The sequence below is a fragment of the Oncorhynchus keta genome, chromosome 6 (assembly GCF_023373465.1).
Source record: "Oncorhynchus keta strain PuntledgeMale-10-30-2019 chromosome 6, Oket_V2, whole genome shotgun sequence".
NCBI classification, from domain to species: Eukaryota; Metazoa; Chordata; class Actinopteri; order Salmoniformes; family Salmonidae; genus Oncorhynchus; species Oncorhynchus keta.
Genome location: NC_068426.1, coordinates 16491037 through 16508621, shown reverse-complemented (window position 1 = coordinate 16508621; position 17585 = coordinate 16491037). Strand labels below are relative to the sequence as shown.

The 17585-nt window shown below is 47.1% G+C and overlaps 1 protein-coding gene across 17 annotated transcripts in view; it reads left to right on the top strand.

Moving 5' to 3' along the window:
* The window catches only part of LOC118385066 (neuronal migration protein doublecortin-like), a 106515-nt gene that overhangs the window by 8771 nt on the left and 80159 nt on the right, over positions 1 to 17585 (top strand). For all 17 annotated transcript variants that reach the window (XM_052520959.1, XM_035771884.2, XM_052520952.1 and 14 more), the window contains exon 3: positions 16478 to 16818. In XM_052520959.1, coding sequence (XP_052376919.1) covers positions 16478 to 16818 — 341 coding nt within the window. The remainder of the gene's footprint in view (positions 1 to 16477; positions 16819 to 17585) is intronic.

The window sequence follows — 17585 nt, the reverse complement described above, 5'->3', positions numbered from 1 at the left end:
ATGGGTCGTAGGGAGTGGGGGTCATTGTGGAGGAAGGTGATCTCACATGGTGTGTTGGGGGTGGGGGTCATTGTGGAGGAAGGTGATCTCACATGGGGGGTTGGGTGCTAGGGAGTAGGGGGGTTGGATGTTAGGGAGTAGGGGGGTTGGGTGCTAGGGAGTAGGGGGGTTGGGTGCTAGGGAGTAGGGGGGTTGGATGCTAGGGAGTAGAGGGGTTGGATGCTAGGGAGTAGAGGGGTAGGATGCTAGGGTATAGGGGGGTTGGATGCTAGGGAGTAGGGGTTGGATGCTAGGGAGTAGGGGGTTGGATGCTAGGGAGTAGGGGGTTGGATGCTAGGGAGTAGGGCTGTAGGTTATGTCATAAAGTTTTGCCAACCAACAATTGTCATGCAACAGACTGCAGGTTTCTTGGTAATTGACATGAATTAACATAAACATGTTTAGCCTCTCCAGGCCTCCACACAAGCTGTATTTAAGATGCTGATATGCACCTTTGGAACAGCTACATTTAAATAGTTGAATAAATCAATTTAATTTACACCATCACAACAAATCCATAATTTATGTTATACAGGTCTAAAGAAACCTGATGATATGAAGAAAATGTATTTCAGAAGAACAGAATAGGAGTTGCCCTACTGTGTTTTCTGGCTGTGCGCCGTGTCATACATAGGCTTGTTCATTTACCCGACAAGATATGTTTATGTCCCATGCTATTATTTTACATTATATGATTTTATAGTAAAAATAATAGAATTGAACTGAAAGAAATAGAAGTGATATTTTTCCCATTCCGGAGCGAGTGCAAATATGAAGTGGATATGTGTAGCGTAAAGTGATCATTTGAAACAGGTCCTATATGCTTGATTTTGAGTTATTTGGCAACCTTAGAATGTCTTACAAATCAAAATGTATATGGGCTGCATGATGGGACTATGGGCTATTGATGATTTGAGAAAGTCACGAAAAAGAAATGCTTGCTCTCTGTTCCTTGCCTCAGGCTGCACATGCTGTGTGTCCTCTCATCAAGTGATCATATTTTCACCCATCAGACTATTCTCTCGTCTTTACTAATATGTAACAATTGTTTCGATTTAGAATGGCCCAGTTATCAAGAACAGGAGCAAGACAAAAAATGTCTGGAATAGCAAATGGAGTCTTTCCCGCCAGTACGTTTATAAGTCATGTCGGGGAGGCTACTCAGGTATTTTTGCTGCAGGACAGGTGATATTCCGCCCAAACTCTGTATGCCATGGGCTCTCTAACCCTGCTCCTGCAGCTACCCAGCGATTAATTTGAGAAACCAAGTGAAATTTGTTTGGCAACATCAATAGTAACATGTTTTCGCAATGAAACATATTTAATTATGACAGCTGGAGAAAGGAATGAAGAAGAGAGAGGAGATGGAAACTCACGGTGGTGAGATATTCTGTAGCTAAATGTAATGTCAGCCTATTAATTATAAAAATGGCCTATTACTAGGCTATTCCAAATCAAATACAAATGCACTATAATTGTAGGCAAGCCTAAAATTAAATAACCTGAATTTATCTTAAATCAGTTTTGTTTTGTCTTTTTCTGCTGTGTGTAATATGTGGTAGGCTATTTATTGTGTAATAGTACAAACATCATTATAATTCTGTGTTTTTTTTCCTGGGCTTGGGCTCATATACAGTATCGGCCAATGCTTATGCATAAGTTAAAATATGCATATGAGTGTTTTGAATGAATCATCACCTTAGAAAGCGCTGTCCAATTCGTTGTGTTAGGCTTTGAAACAACATCCACAACGACCATGTTTTCCACTCAGTTTCAACCTGCTGTTGAACTTCTTTCTTCAAATTGATCAATCACAGTGAGGTGAGCTTTAAAAGCACATACTGTTTTGATGATAAGTGTTTGATGGGATTTTCAATTGGATTTATATTGTCAGAGTGGTTAGAGGGACAATAGAGCCCAGAGCACCTGGCCAGTAGTACCTGCTGGTTGTAGTAGGGGGTTGTGTACTCCCAATGCATGTCCAGAGTGCATATAATGAGATTATCATGACTCAACAGTCATATAGAATTTTACAGTCATTATGGAGGAAGGTGAGCTCACAGGGAGGTCAGGAGTGGCGGTCATTATGGAGGAAGGTGAGCTCACAGGGAGGTCAGGAGTGGCGGTCATTATGGAGGAAGGTGAGCTCACAGGGGGTTGGGTGGTAGGGAGTGGGGGTCATTATGGAGGAAGGTGTGGTCACGGGGTTGGGTGGTAGGGAGTGGGGGTCATTATGGAGGAAGGTGTGGTCACAGGGAGGTCAGGAGTGGCGGTCATTATAGAGGAAGGTGAGCTCACAGGGAGGTCAGGAGTGGCGGTCATTATAGAGGAAGGTGAGCTCACAGGGAGGTCAGGAGTGGCGGTCATTATGGAGGAAGGTGAGCTCACAGGGAGGTCAGGAGTGGCGGTCATTATGGAGGAAGGTGAGCTCACAGGGGGGTCAGGAGTGGCGGTCATTATGGAGGAAGGTGAGCTCACAGGGAGGTCAGGAGTGGCGGTCATTATGGAGGAAGGTGAGCTCACAGGGGGTTGGGTGGTAGGGAGTGGGGGTCATTATGGAGGAAGGTGTGGTCCCGGGGGTTGGGTGGTAGGGAGTGGGGGTCATTATGGAGGAAGGTGTGGTCACAGGGAGGTCAGGAGTGGCGGTCATTATAGAGGAAGGTGAGCTCACAGGGAGGTCAGGAGTGGCGGTCATTATGGAGGAAGGTGAGAACACAGGGAGGTCAGGAGTGGCGGTCATTATGGAGGAAGGTGAGCTCATGGAGGTCAGGAGTGGCGGTCATTATGGAGGAAGGTGAGCTCACGAGTGGGGGTCATTATGGAGGAAGGTGAGCTCACAGGGAGGTCAGGAGTGGGGGTCATTATGGAGGAAGGTGAGCTCACAGGGAGGTCAGGAGTGGCGGTCATTATGGAGGAAGGTGAGCTCACAGGGAGGTCAAGAGTGGCAGTCATTATGGAGGAAGGTGAAGCTCACAGGGGGGTCAGGAGTGGCGGTCATTATGGAGGAAGGTGAGCTCACAGGGGTTTGGTGGTAGGGAGTGGGGGACATTAGGGATAATGGTGAGCTCACAGGGGTTGGGTGGTAGGGAGTGGGGGTCATTATGGAGGAAGGTGTGGTCACAGGGAGGTCAGGAGTGGCGGTCATTATAGAGGAAGGTGAGCTCACAGGAGGTCAGGAGTGGCGGTCATTATGGAGGAAGGTGAGAACACAGGGAGGTCAGGAGTGGCGGTCATTATGGAGGAAGGTGAGCTCATGGAGGTCAGGAGTGGCGGTCATTATGGAGGAAGGTGAGCTCACGAGTGGGGGTCATTATGGAGGAAGGTGAGCTCACAGGGAGGTCAGGAGTGGGGGTCATTATGGAGGAAGGTGAGCTCACAGGGAGGTCAGGAGTGGCGGTCATTATGGAGGAAGGTGAGCTCACAGGGAGGTCAAGAGTGGCAGTCATTATGGAGGAAGGTGAAGCTCACAGGGGGGTCAGGAGTGGCGGTCATTATGGAGGAAGGTGAGCTCACAGGGGGTTTGGTGGTAGGGAGTGGGGGACATTAGGGATAATGGTGAGCTCACAGGGGGTTGGGTGGTAGGGAGTGGGGGTCATTATGGATAATGGTGAGCTCACAGGGGTTGGGGGTTGGGGGGTCATTATGGATAATGGTGAGCTCACAGGGGGTTGGGTGGTAGGTCGTGGGGGACTTTGCATAGTTTTCTCCTTGGGTGACACCTATCATTCTAAGTTCTGTTAATGTGATTAGGAAAGGTTAAACAGTGGTATTCTGTCATCACCTGTAACACGGGAATAACGAGAGGCATGAACATCTCCTTCTCTGAGATGGAGTCTAAGTCTGGCTGGTCTCGCTGGCTGTAATCTCTGCATATTAAATATGATCATCTGATGGTTTAAAGGGCAATGGAGCAGTGGGACGGTGTGCTATGCTAGTTTACACCGTGTTCTCCAGAGACTCTGCCACTCTGCTAAAAGCTGCTACTTGTTGATCAGCAGAAGTACAGTCACTTCAGTCATGCTGTTAAATCTCAGTAATTCATTAGCAGTGATTTGGTCAGTGCCTCAGCAGCCAGCGAGCAGCAGTCTCAGTATGTCTGAAGCAGACCAATGATAGCATCAGAATGTCATCTAGAACGGAGGTTCTTTTTCAGCTCCAGACCCAAGTGAGAAATGTACTGTCCTCAAACGACCCAAATTAAGAAATAGTCTGAAATAATACATGTTTACTCATAACTCGCGACCCCTGGTCTAGACTATGCTGGTTTAACACGTTTTCACCACTGTTCCACCACTTTACCACCACTGTTCCTTCACTGTTCCTTCACTTTACCACCACTGTTCCTTCACTGTTCCACCACTTTACCCCCACTGTTCCTTCACTGTTCCACCACTTTACCCCCACTGTTCCTTCACTGTTCCACCACTTTACCACCACTGTTCCTTCACTGTTCCACCACTTTACCCCCACTGTTCCTTCACTGTTCCACCACTTTACCCCCACTGTTCCTTCACTGTTCCTTCACTTTACCACCACTGTTCCTTCACTGTTCCTTCACTTTACCACCACTGTTCCTTCACTGTTCCTTCACTTTACCACCACTGTTCCTTCAATTTACCACCACTGTTCCTTCACTGTTCCACCACTTTACCCCCACTGTTCCTTCACTGTTCCACCACTTTACCCCCACTGTTCCTTCACTGTTCCACCACTTTACCCCCACTGTTCCTTCACTGTTCCATCACTTTACCACCACTGTTCCTTCACTGTTCCTTCACTTTACCACCACTGTTCCTTCACTGTTCCACCACTTTACCCCCACTGTTCCTTCACTGTTCCACCACTTTACCACCACTGTTCCTTCACTGTTCCACCACTTTACCCCCACTTTACCCCCACTGTTCCTTCACTGTTCCTTCACTTTACCACCACTGTTCCTTCAATTTACCACCACTGTTCCTTCACTGTTCCACCACTTTACCCCCACTGTTCCTTCACTGTTCCTTCACTTTACCACCACTGTTCCTTCACTGTTCCACCACTTTACCCCCACTGTTCCTTCACTGTTCCTTCACTTTACCACCACTGTTCCTTCACTGTTCCATCACTTTACCACCACTGTTCCTTCACTGTTCCTTCACTTTACCACCACTGTTCCTTCACTGTTCCACCACTTTACCACCACTGTTCCTTCACTGTTCCACCACTTTACCACCACTGTTCCTTCACTGTTCCACCACTGTTCCTTCACTTTACCACCACTGTTCCACCACTGTTCCTTCACTTTACCACCACTGTTCCTTCACTGTTCCTTCACTTTACCCCCACTGTTCCTTCACTGTTCCTTCACTTTACCCCCACTGTTCCACCACTGTTCCTTCACTTTACCACCACTGTTCCTTCACTGTTCCTTCACTGTTCCTTCACTTTACCCCCACTGTTCCACCACTGTTCCTTCACTTCACCACCACTGTTCCACCACTTTACCACCACTGTTCCTTCAATTTACCCCCACTGTTCCACCACTTTACCCCCACTGTTCCTTCACTGTTCCATCACTTTACCCCCACTGTTCCTTCACTGTTCCACCACTTTACCCCCACTGTTCCTTCACTGTTCCATCACTTTACCCCCACTGTTCCTTCACTGTTCCATCACTTTACCCCCACTGTTCCTTCACTGTTCCATCACTTTACCTCCACTGTTCCTTCACTGTTCCACCACTTTACCCCCACTGTTCCTTCACTGTTCCATCACTTTACCCCCACTGTTCCTTCACTGTTCCATCACTTTACCCCCACTGTTCCTTCACTGTTCCACCACTTTACCCCACTGTTCCTTCACTGTTCCTTCACTTTACCACCACTGTTCCTTCAATTTACCCCCACTGTTCCACCACTTTACCCCCACTGTTCCTTCACTGTTCCACCACTTTACCACCACTGTTCCTTCACTGTTCCACCACTTTACACCACTGTTCCTTCACTGTTCCTTCACTGTTCCATCACTTTACCACCACTGTTCCTTCACTTTACCCCACTGTTCCTTCACTGTTCCTTCACTTTACCACCACTGTTCCTTCAATTTACCCCCACTGTTCCACCACTTTACCCCCACTGTTCCTTCACTGTTCCACCACTTTACCACCACTGTTCCTTCACTGTTCCTTCAATTTACCACCACTGTTCCTTCACTTTACCACCACTGTTCCACCACTTCACCCCCACTGTTCCACCACTGTTCCTTCACCTTACCCCCACTGTTCCACCACTTTACCCCCACTGTTCCACCACTGTTCCTTCACTTTACCCCCACTGTTCCACCACTTTACCACCACTGTTCCTTCACTTTACCATCACTTTACCCCCACTGTTCCACCACTTTACCCCCACTGTTCCACCACCTTTCCTTTACTGTTACACCACTTTACCCCCACTGTTCCACCGCTGTTCCACCACCTTTCCTTTACTGTTCCACCACTTTACCACCACTTTACACCCCTTTTCCCCCACTGTTCCACCACTGTTCCTTCACTTTACCCCCACTGTTCCACCACTGTTCCACCGCTGTTCCACCACCTTTCCTTTACTGTTCCACCACTTTACCCCCACTGTTCCACCACTTTACCCCCACTGTTCCACCACCTTTCCTTTACTGTTCCATCACTTTACCCCCACTTTACCACCACTTTACCCCCCTTTTCCACCACTTTACCCCCACTGTTCCACTGCTGTTCCACCACCTTTCCTTTACTGTTCCACCACTTTACCACCACTGTTCCTTCACTTTACCACCACTTTACCCCCCTTTTCCACCACTTTACCCCCCTTTCCACCACTTTACCCCCACTGTTACACCACTTTACCCCCACTGTTCCACTGCTGTTCCACCACCTTTCCTTTACTGTTCCACCACTTCACCACCACTTTACACCCCTTTTCCACCACTTTACCCCCACTGTTCCACCACTGTTCCTTCACTTTACCCCCACTGTTCCACCACTGTTCCACCGCTGTTCCACCACCTTTCCTTTACTGTTCCACCACTTTACCCCCACTGTTCCACCACTTTACCCCCACTGTTCCACCACCTTTCCTTTACTGTTCCATCACTTTACCCCCACTGTTCCACCACCTTTCCTTTACTGTTCCACCACTTTACCACCACTGTTCCTTCTCTTTACCACCACTGTTCCTTCACTTTACCCCCACTGTTCCACCACCTTTTCTTTACTTTACTGTTCCATCACTTTACCCCCACTGTTCCACCACCTTTCCTTCACTGTACCACCACCGTTCCACCACTTTACCACCACTTTACCCCCCTTTTCCACCACTTTACCCCCACTGTTCCACCACTGTTCCTTCACTGTTCCCCCACTTTACCACTGCTCTGTTCCGCTGTTGGTGTCCACCACTTTACTGACTGCTTTAGTGCTCTGTGGGTTGATGGATTGTGATAATAATGCATCCTACTGTCTTCATGACGATCATCATAGTCAGTAGGGTGGACATGGATAGTGAAACAGTTTTTACAATTATGTCTTCCTCCTCTCATTGATATGCATGGTGTAGTGGTAGTCTGTTGCTGTCGTTGTGTGAAACCCTACACTGTTATTAGAGATTCTCACTGAGGTTTTTATCCGGTCAGTGACTCTCACTGGAATGTACATGTGGAATTCTCTGCTCAGAAGTGGAGGGAGAGAGAGCATTGCAATGAGTGCTTGGCAGGATCCAAAGCCGTAATCGCTGCGTCTGCATCCAGGAATTAGGAAATGGTTCCTAAATGGAGCCTGTTGTCCCAGTGGAACCATCCATCCATCTGCCTGGAGGCTGGAGCACACGCAGCATTCTGTTTGATGAGCCGACAGACGGGGTCTCGGCCCCTCTCCTTGGCATGATGTAATGTAACGTCTCCTCCCCTCATTAGGGGGACTCCCCCACCTTTGATGTGATTGCTGAGCCTCAGACTCGTCATAATTATCCATACGGGAGTCTTACAGCCAGCTCAGCCAATCTCTCTCAGCAGAATATCATGAAGCCTGCTGGATGCTCTACACACTGCCCTATCCCACCTGGACAAGAGGAACACCTATGTGAGAATGTTGTTAATTGACTACAGCTCAGCATTCAACACAATAGTCCCCTCCAAGCTTGACACTGCTCAAGGACCTGAGTATGAGCACCTCCCTCTGCAACTGGATCCTGGACTTCCTGACAAGCAGACCTCGGGTGGTGAGGGTAGTCAATAACACCACAACACGGGGGGGGGGCTCCCAAGGGTGCTCGTCCCCCTCCTGTACATCTCTTACTCTGTTATATTAATACCCCCCTCAATAGTAGTAGTAGTATCTGTTATTCCTACTCAAGGTTGCAAAGGGATGTTAAATTAGTGGAAACTATCAAAGTCTACCAGTAAACTAACAGAATTTTGGTAACTTCCAGGGTTTGTTTGGAATTTTATCAAATGACATCTAGTGGCATTTTTGGGCACAGATTGTGACACGTGTCTGTAATTATCTCTGACTCTCTGTGTTGCCTTACTGCAAAATATATCAAATAAACATTTGAATGACAAAGCTGTAAAACATTATCCTACATATAAACCATAAACTCTGTGATTTTCATTGGTGTTTAATATTCTTTTTTATTTTTATTTGAGTAATTTAGCAGATGCTCTTATCCAGAGTGATTCACAGGAGCAATGCCTCGCTCAAGGGTGACGGTTTCAGCATATATATATATATATATATATACAGTATATATATTTTTACACACATTTATTTGAATATGTCAGTATGTCTTTGTAAATGTGTTGGTGCCAAACTGGTGGTAGTTGTGAAAAAAAGTCAATAGTTAAAAGAGTTGCAGAGTTCATTAAAAATAATGCATTTGTTGATTCTGTCTTTTTTTCATTAATTAGGCTATTTTCTCTTGAATCATATAATCTATCCACTAAACTCATGGACAATAGGGACACAGATATAGAAAAACGTTTAAAAAAAAGTTATTCAAGTATAAATGATCGAAGTTGCCATAGATTACCTGTTAATTACTTAAGTTACAGAATACTCAGGTAAATTTGGTAAGTTACCAGTAGCTTTGCAACTCTATTCCTTCTTGTTAGAAAGCCCAAAATAAGGTGGAAGTGGGTCTGTAACTATATTAAACAGGCTCTCCTGGGAATGAAGGGTTTCACAGTCTGAGGAGGCTGACAGGTCGGCGGAGCTGAGCTTCCTCTCTCTCTCTCTCTCTCCAGACACCAGCTGGATCGCTGTATAGGGGAGAAGAACTGTTTCTGCCTGCCAAGAGAAATAGATCATATTGGGGCCTATTAATAGAATATAAATAGATCCTACTGCTACTTAGCGTTATAAAACGTTTTAGATTATGTTACGTTGCCAGCTGGGAAATGATCTATGGTTGTTAAAAGGGATGACTTAAGGAAACAGAGAGCCTGTATGTTTGGACTACAACCAAAGAGGAAAAAAGCAAGGACAAATGAAAAAGGGTATGAAGGGCCATGTAGTGAAAGAGAAGGGATGTAGAAGGCAATAGTTGCACTATACAGCAGTTAGTTCATTACACTATGCTATTTGAAGTACAGCTTGCCAGTAATGTACTCTACCTTTTGGGTTCATTACCTTGACCACACCCCTCAGAGTAAGAAAACCCTGTAACCTTATACACTTCACTCTGATGCAATTACTTACCTCTTACTCTCGACTCGTATGACCCGGGAATTCAGTGTCCTCTGCCAGTGTTGATTAAGACTCTCCCTCAACGCCATCTGCCCTGGAGGCAGAGTTTTTCAATTACACTCAACACCCCTGGCTAATTGTGTTGTTCACTTCCCTGGATACAGTCCCTCTTTCCTACTGACACATCAACCATTGTCTTAAGTTTCTACTGACGCCAATGAACAGGAACACTAAACAACATACCAATTCATTCCAGCGTGCGGCAGATGTATTTTCCTAAAAGCTTGGAAGCCCTTCAGGGGGTGTTTCTAGGGAAGGGGGTGGGGGAAAGGGGCTGGGATTATACAAATGATACAAAGAGATAAACCCTGGCTTCATTTGATCAAAATGAGGTGATCATCTCTTGTTTTGTGTTTAGGAAAGAGAGGGTCCTTGGGGGAGTGACTGTATGTTGTATGTGTGGGGCGGCTGAGGCGGGCCAGAAGAGACAATGTGTGGCACTAGTGGAATACTGCAGTTTCATTTTACATTTACTGTTTTGTCGTTTAGCAGATGCTCTTATGCAGTAGTGAATGCATAAATGTTTTCATACTGGACCCCCATGGGAATCGAACCCACAACCCTGGCACTGCATGTGCCATGCTCTACCAACTGAGCCCCCCCCCCCCGCAAGATCAGAAAAATTAGCAGTTTCATAGATAATCTCATGCTATTCCACACATTTTGCAATCGGGCTGAGAGTATTTGGGATTTTTTAAAGCTTATTACTTGCAATTCTACCAATATGGTGCCATTTTCACCCCATTTTGGAACGTTGAGGGTTTATGACACATGGCCATGGGCTGTTTTTTTGGCGGGCGACCATAGAGATCCTATAAAATGATTAGGGGCCTATGTCGCCAGCAGCATACCACCCTGTATACCACTGCTGGCTTGCTTCTGAAGCTAAGCAGGGTTGGTCCCTAAATAAATAAAAATAAAAATAAATCCTCAACTTTCCAGAATGGGTTGAAAATGGCAGCCATATTGGTAAGGGAGAAATCCAATCCAGTCTAGTTGGAATTAATGGCAGTAGAGGCATACTCCTGATTTTTACCTATGCAGGAAAATTAAACAAAGATGTTATATATCAAAAATTCTATAATAGAATACTTGTCAACCTAAAATATTGTCATATAATCATAACAGTTTATTATGGGTTTTATACACTTTCTGTATGAATAGCCTAAAAAAATATGCAAACAGACCATAAATATCTCAATGTTTGTTTTCTTGGAAAGCTGAGATTCCTTTTATATGATACAAGATCAGTACTTGTAACTTGTCCAAGTCCTATCAACTGATTTTAGACAGTGTATGGGTGGGAATTAAATGCATAGTTTGAATGGAAAGTCGACATATTGGCAGTTAATTTGAAAAATATATTAAATAATTTCTCAAATGTCTGGATAGCGAGCTAACAAACATACAGTGCAGATACATTCTTCAAATGTATTATTTTACACGATCTTATCACAGCACTAGCAAACTATGGTCTACCAGCTCCCTGACCAAAATGGCTGACCTTTATCCCATCGTAAGAAGGTGTGTGTTTTGTGCGAGAGTTTGTGTGTGGTGGCGGGAAGAGGACAGGTCCTCCTCTTACAGAGGATAATGAACTCTGCACTGTATTATCCTGTCCTTTGTCTGGTGCTGCAGTGGCACAGGGAGTGATTCATTGTCATTCGTTTTGACGTTTTTTTGCTGACGAAATCTTAGTCGCACAATCTATCTAAGATGTTTGGTGCAGTATTTCTCATGAAAATGAGTCATCTATTGTTGAATGACAACGAACACTTAATTGAAGAATCCCTACCATTGACCAATCACAGACGAAGGGGCGTAGACTTTCGTGTGCACGAACAGCCGAAATACCCTTTACGGAAGACCATTTAGAGGAAGGCTTACATGATACAGTATTAGCCCGAGTTAACTGCTGCACCAGCTTTACAGGCCTCTGGACCTTACGGTACTGTACGGATCAGAGTACTGGATCTCAGCCCAAGCTGACAGTCCACCCAGGCATAAGGGCTTAGTGGGACTGGCTGACTCTTACGATCTGACCTTAGGAGAAATCAGGACCTGCTTACCTGGATGGAAGTGTTGAGGGCTGCCATTTACACTGTTGCTGGGCAGAATGCCCTACTGTATAGACTCGCTCAATTATAATAGTGAGAGGTAGCAGGCAGTTCTCCACCGTTCTACTACAGAATCTGCTAGATCTGATGAAAGAGAGAGATAAATATATTCTTTCCAGGTGCTGTGAGTAAGCAGTGCACTCTAGGTAGATGCTGTCATGACACTGTTTGAAAATCTGTTTCTGCGGTCTCTGCTCTTTTACACAGGACAGCCACAGTTTCAGATGTAGCGTTATGTGCTAGCGTCATTTATTCACTTTCCATTGTTAAAACATCTGTAGAAATATACCTGTGTTGGATCTCATGACACAACATATCATGATGAGCACCACAGGTAGGAAGACTTTAGTAGAAATTCACATTAGTATTTCAGCTAGACATGGAATATTATATTATAACGGTGTTTTGATGCACAAAGAGCTCATTTTAGACTTATTCATTTGCTTAGGCAAAGGCATGTAAATAATTGTGTGCGTTCTCCAGGGATGAACATGCTACCGTAGGCTATGTAGCTTTGATCACGTCTCAATGACAGCGCCTTCTCTGTGTGCCGTCTGGAACAAATGCAGAGAATATAATGAGTAGGAAGGAGGTGCCAAGTAGCCTAGCGGTTATGAGCATTGGACCAGCAACCGAAAGGTTGTTGGTTTGAATCCCTTAGCCGACTACGTGACAGGTCTGTCGGTGCCCTTGTGCGACGCACTTAACCCTATTGGCTCCTGTAAGTTGCTCTGGATAAGAGCATCTAGTAAAATGTAAATGTAGAGTGAGCTCTGTCCATCAACCATGTGACCTGTCACATACACCCACTGACAGGCAGATCTGGGGGAGTTCAGGGCTGACTATGTGGAAGCAGAAGCCCACTGCTTTTCAAAGTAAAGAAAAGTAAAGGTTTGTCCGTTTCATTGCTCCTCCTCTTCCTGTCCTCTGGTGTGTCATTTCTCTTCTGGTCGTCCTGTCCTCTGGTGTGTCATTTCTCTTCTGGTCGTCCTGTCCTCTGGTGTGTCATTGCTCCTCTGGTCTTCCTGTCCTCTAGTGTGTCATGTCTCTTCTGGTCGTCCTGTCCTCTGGTGTGTCATTGCTCCTCTGGTCTTCCTGTCCTCTGGTGTGTCATTGCTCCTCCTCTTCCTGTCCTCTGGTGTGTCATTGCTCCTCTGGTCTTCCTGTCCTCTGGTGTGTCATTGCTCCTCCTCTTCCTGTCCTCTGGTGTGTCATTGCTCCTCTGGTCGTCCTGTCCTCTGGTGTGTCATTGCTCCTCTGGTTGTCCTGTCCTCTGGTGTGTCATTGCTCCTCCTCTTCCTGTCCTCTGGTGTGTCATTGCTCCTCTGGTCGTCCTGTCCTCTGGTGTGTCATTGCTCCTCCTCTTCCTGTCCTCTGGTGTGTCATTGCTCCTCTGGTCGTCCTGTCCTCTGGTGTGTCATTGCTCCTCTGGTCATCCTGTCCTCTGGTGTGTCATTGCTCCTCTGGTCGTCCTGTCCTCTGGTGTGTCATTGCTCCTCTGGTCGTCCTGTCCTCTGGTGTGTCATTGCTCCTCCTCTTCCTGTCCTCTGGTGTGTCATTGCTCCTCTGGCACCTAGCTAGCTCTCATCACCAGCCTGATGAGCTTTGTCTCCCAGCTCTCGCTCCTGCAGATACCATCTATCTTTCTCTGATTTGCTTCCTCTCTGTGACAGGGATCATCAGTCTATCCACTGACTGTCCCGTCTCTTCTCCTCTTCTCTCTTTTCAGCCTCAAAACACTACGCTCGCTTCTCCTCTCCACTTTCGGGTCATGTGGGTTGAATAGTTATACCTCATTTCTAGCCACTTTCATGTTGCTAGTCTCTCTGTATATCAAATGTTTATCCCTGATTCTCTTAACTGGAGGCCAGTATAGATGTCATCCTGTCACTGGTCTATAGAGAACACCTATAGCTGGCCCTGGTGTGATGAAACCCCTGATCCACAGAGACCTGTCCCGTTACTGCTCTTCCTACAGTACACTACCGACAAGGTCACAGTAGGACCACCCTCCTCCTACAGGTCACAGTAGAACCACCCTCCTCCTACAGGTCACAGTAGAACCACCCTCCTCCTACAGGTCACAGTAGGACCACCCTTCTCCTACCGGTCACAGTAGAACCACCCTCCTCCTACAGGTCACAGTAGAACCACCCTCCTCCTACAGGTCACAGTAGGACCACCCTTCTCCTACAGGTCACAGTAGGACCACCCTTCTCCTACAGGTCACAGTAGAACCACCCTCCTCCTACAGGTCACAGTAGAACCACCCTCCTCCTACAGGTCACAGTAGGACCACCCTCCTCCTACAGGTCACAGTAGAACCACCCTCCTCCTACAGGTCACAGTAGAACCACCCTCCTCCTGCAGGTCACAGTAGGACCACCCTCCTCCTACAGGTCACAGTAGAACCACCCTCCTCCTGCAGGTCACAGTAGAACCACCCTCCTCCTGCAGGTCACAGTAGAACCACCCTCCTCCTGCAGGTCACAGTAGAACCACCCTCCTCCTACAGGTCACAGTAGAACCACCCTCCTCCTGCAGGTCACAGTAGGACCACCCTCCTCCTACAGGTCACAGTAGAACCACCCTCCTCCTGCAGGTCACAGTAGAACCACCCTCCTCCTGCAGGTCACAGTAGAACCACCCTCCTCCTGCAGGTCACAGTAGAACCACCCTCCTCCTGCAGGTCACAGTAGAACCACCCTCCTCCTGCAGGTCACAGTAGAACCACCCTTCTCCTACAGGTCACAGTAGAACCACCCTCCTCCTACAGGTCACAGTAGAACCACCCTCCTCCTACAGGTCACAGTAGGACCACCCTCCTCCTACAGGTCACAGTAGGACCACCCTCCTCCTACAGGTCACAGTATAACCACCCTCCTCCTACAGGTCACAGTAGGACCACCCTTCTCCTACAGGTCACAGTAGAACCACCCTCCTCCTACAGGTCACAGTAGAACCACCCTCCTCCTACAGGTCACAGTAGGACCACCCTCCTCCTGCAGGTCACAGTAGGACCACCCTCCTCCTGCAGGTCACAGTAGAACCACCCTCCTCCTGCAGGTCACAGTAGAACCACCCTCCTCCTGCAGGTCACAGTAGAACCACCCTCCTCCTACAGGTCACAGTAGAACCCCCCTCTTCCTACAGGTCACAGTAGAACCACCCTCCTCCTGCAGGTCACAGTAGAACCACCCTCCTCCTGCAGGTCACAGTAGGACCACACTCCTCCTACAGGTCACAGTAGAACCACCCTCCTCCTACAGGTCACAGTAGAACCACCCTCCTCCTGCAGGTCACAGTAGAACCACCCTCCTCCTGCAGGTCACAGTAGAACCACCCTCCTCCTGCAGGTCACAGTAGAACCACCCTCCTCCTGCAGGTCACAGTAGAACCACCCTCCTCCTACAGGTCACAGTAGAACCCCTCTTCCTACAGGTCACAGTAGAACCACCCTCCTCCTGCAGGTCACAGTAGAACCACCCTCCTCCTGCAGGTCACAGTAGAACCACCCTCCTCCTACAGGTCACAGTAGAACCACAGGTCTTCATGATCAGTATTTTTGAAAGTAGGACAAATTGGAGAGCATTACCACACCTAGGATCTAAGGTCATTCCATCAGCTGATGTTAAGAACTTGATACACCCACTAAGAGGACCATGTCATTGTCACCGTGTGTTGATGTAATAAAGCTGATGTTAAGAACTTGATACACCCACTAAGAGGACCATGTCATTGTCACCGTGTGTTGATGTAATAAAGCTGACGTTAAGAACTTGATACACCCACTAAGAGGACCATGTCATTGTCACCGTGTGTTGATGTAATAAAGCTGATGTTAAGAACTTGATACACCCACTAAGAGGACCATGTCATTGTCACCGTGTGTTGTTGTAATAAAGCTGATGTTAAGAACTTGATACTCCCACTAAGAGGACCATGTCATTGTCACCGTGTGTTGTTGTAATAAAGCATGGTGGAGGAGGACTCATGGACTGGTATGACATTACAATATTGTATGTTCTGTATGTGTTTGAGAGCATGTGGGATGGCGTACCTCTGTCTGAGCAGTCTCCTGCTGTTTGATGATTGGGGGAGAGTTCAGTGCACAGGTCACCATGCTTTGGATTAGGTTCATGGAGATGCTATAGCAATTACTGACAGGGTGGAAGCACACGTCACTGGCGCGTTTTTTAAACTACTGGGAGAATAACTGCTAGTTTGTCAACACACTATGAGATACGGTAGAGCTAGATTGTCCCGTTTGAGTAGGAGGCTGTTTTTCTGTCCTCAGTTTATCTTGAATCCATGCATTTAGATCAGATGTAGTGGGGATGCATAGTTTACATGAAGATGTGTTGGTATTGTCTCCCTCACGAAGGTCTATGTGACATCTGAGCTGTTTATCCTCCAAGCTTTAACTCCACACCTCTACTTATGATAGTACTGATGTTGGGTTCCTTTTGAAGCAAATATTTCCTCAGTTTATGTCAAACAAAGTAGATTATTTCATATTCCTTACGGCGTTCTCTCTTTGTCTCTCCTCTCACCCCCTCAGGAGAGAGCTACGTCTGTGCGTCTGAGAACGTCTACAAGAAGGTCGACTACACGAAGAACGTCAACCCCAACTGGTCTGTGAACGTGAAGGCCTCGGCCAGCCAGAAGAACCTGCAGAGCCTGGCCAGCAAGCAGGCCAACGAGGCCCGGGAGGGTAAGGAGTTTGTTCGCCCCAAGCTGGTGACGGTGATGCGGAGTGGCGTGAAGCCGAGGAAGGCCGTCCGCGTGCTGCTCAACAAGAAGACAGCGCACTCCTTCGAACAGGTGCTCACCGACATCACAGAGGCCATCAAGCTGGAGAGCGGCGTGGTCAAGAAGATCTACACACTGGACGGAAAGCAGGTAGGTCACACATTCACTCACACTGGCACACGTCAACACCCAGTTCACCTCCAGAATGTTAGTTGGACTCAGATCGATGTCAGACTAAGGTCACATTCAGCACTACTAACCCTGAGTCATTATACAAACATCTGAAACAAACATGAATCAAAAATATACCTAAGAAGTCTCTTGTGTTTAGTTCTGTCTCTGTTGATATAGAGAGGCAGCCCGACAATGCCATATAGTTTGTTTTGCTGTCCCTATAAGGTCGTTTCTATTCAGGCTCTAGGGAACATGCAACCTGGAATAAGAGCTGGAATAAGTAAAGAGTATGTTTAAATACTGATGTCATTTCTAATCATTAAAAAGTTGCCAGCAGCATACCACCCTGCATACCACTGCTGGTTTGCTTCTGAAGCTAAGCAGGGTTGGTCCTGCTCGGTCCTTGGATGGGAGACCAGATGCTGCTGGAAGTGGTGTTGGAGGGCCAGTATGAGGCACTCTTTCCTCTGGTCTAAAATATCCCAATGCCCCAGGGCAGGGATTTGGGACACTGCCCTGTGTAGTGTGCTGTCTTTTGGATGGGATGTTAAATGGGTGTCCTGACTCTCTGAGGTCATTAAAGATCCCATGGAATTTATCGTAAGAGTAGGGGTGTTAACCCCGGTGTCCTGGCTAAATTCCCAATCTGGCCCTCGAACCATCACGGTCACCTAATAATCCCCAGTTTACAATTGGCTCATTCATCCCCCTCTTCTCCCCTGTAACTATTCCCCAGGTCGGTG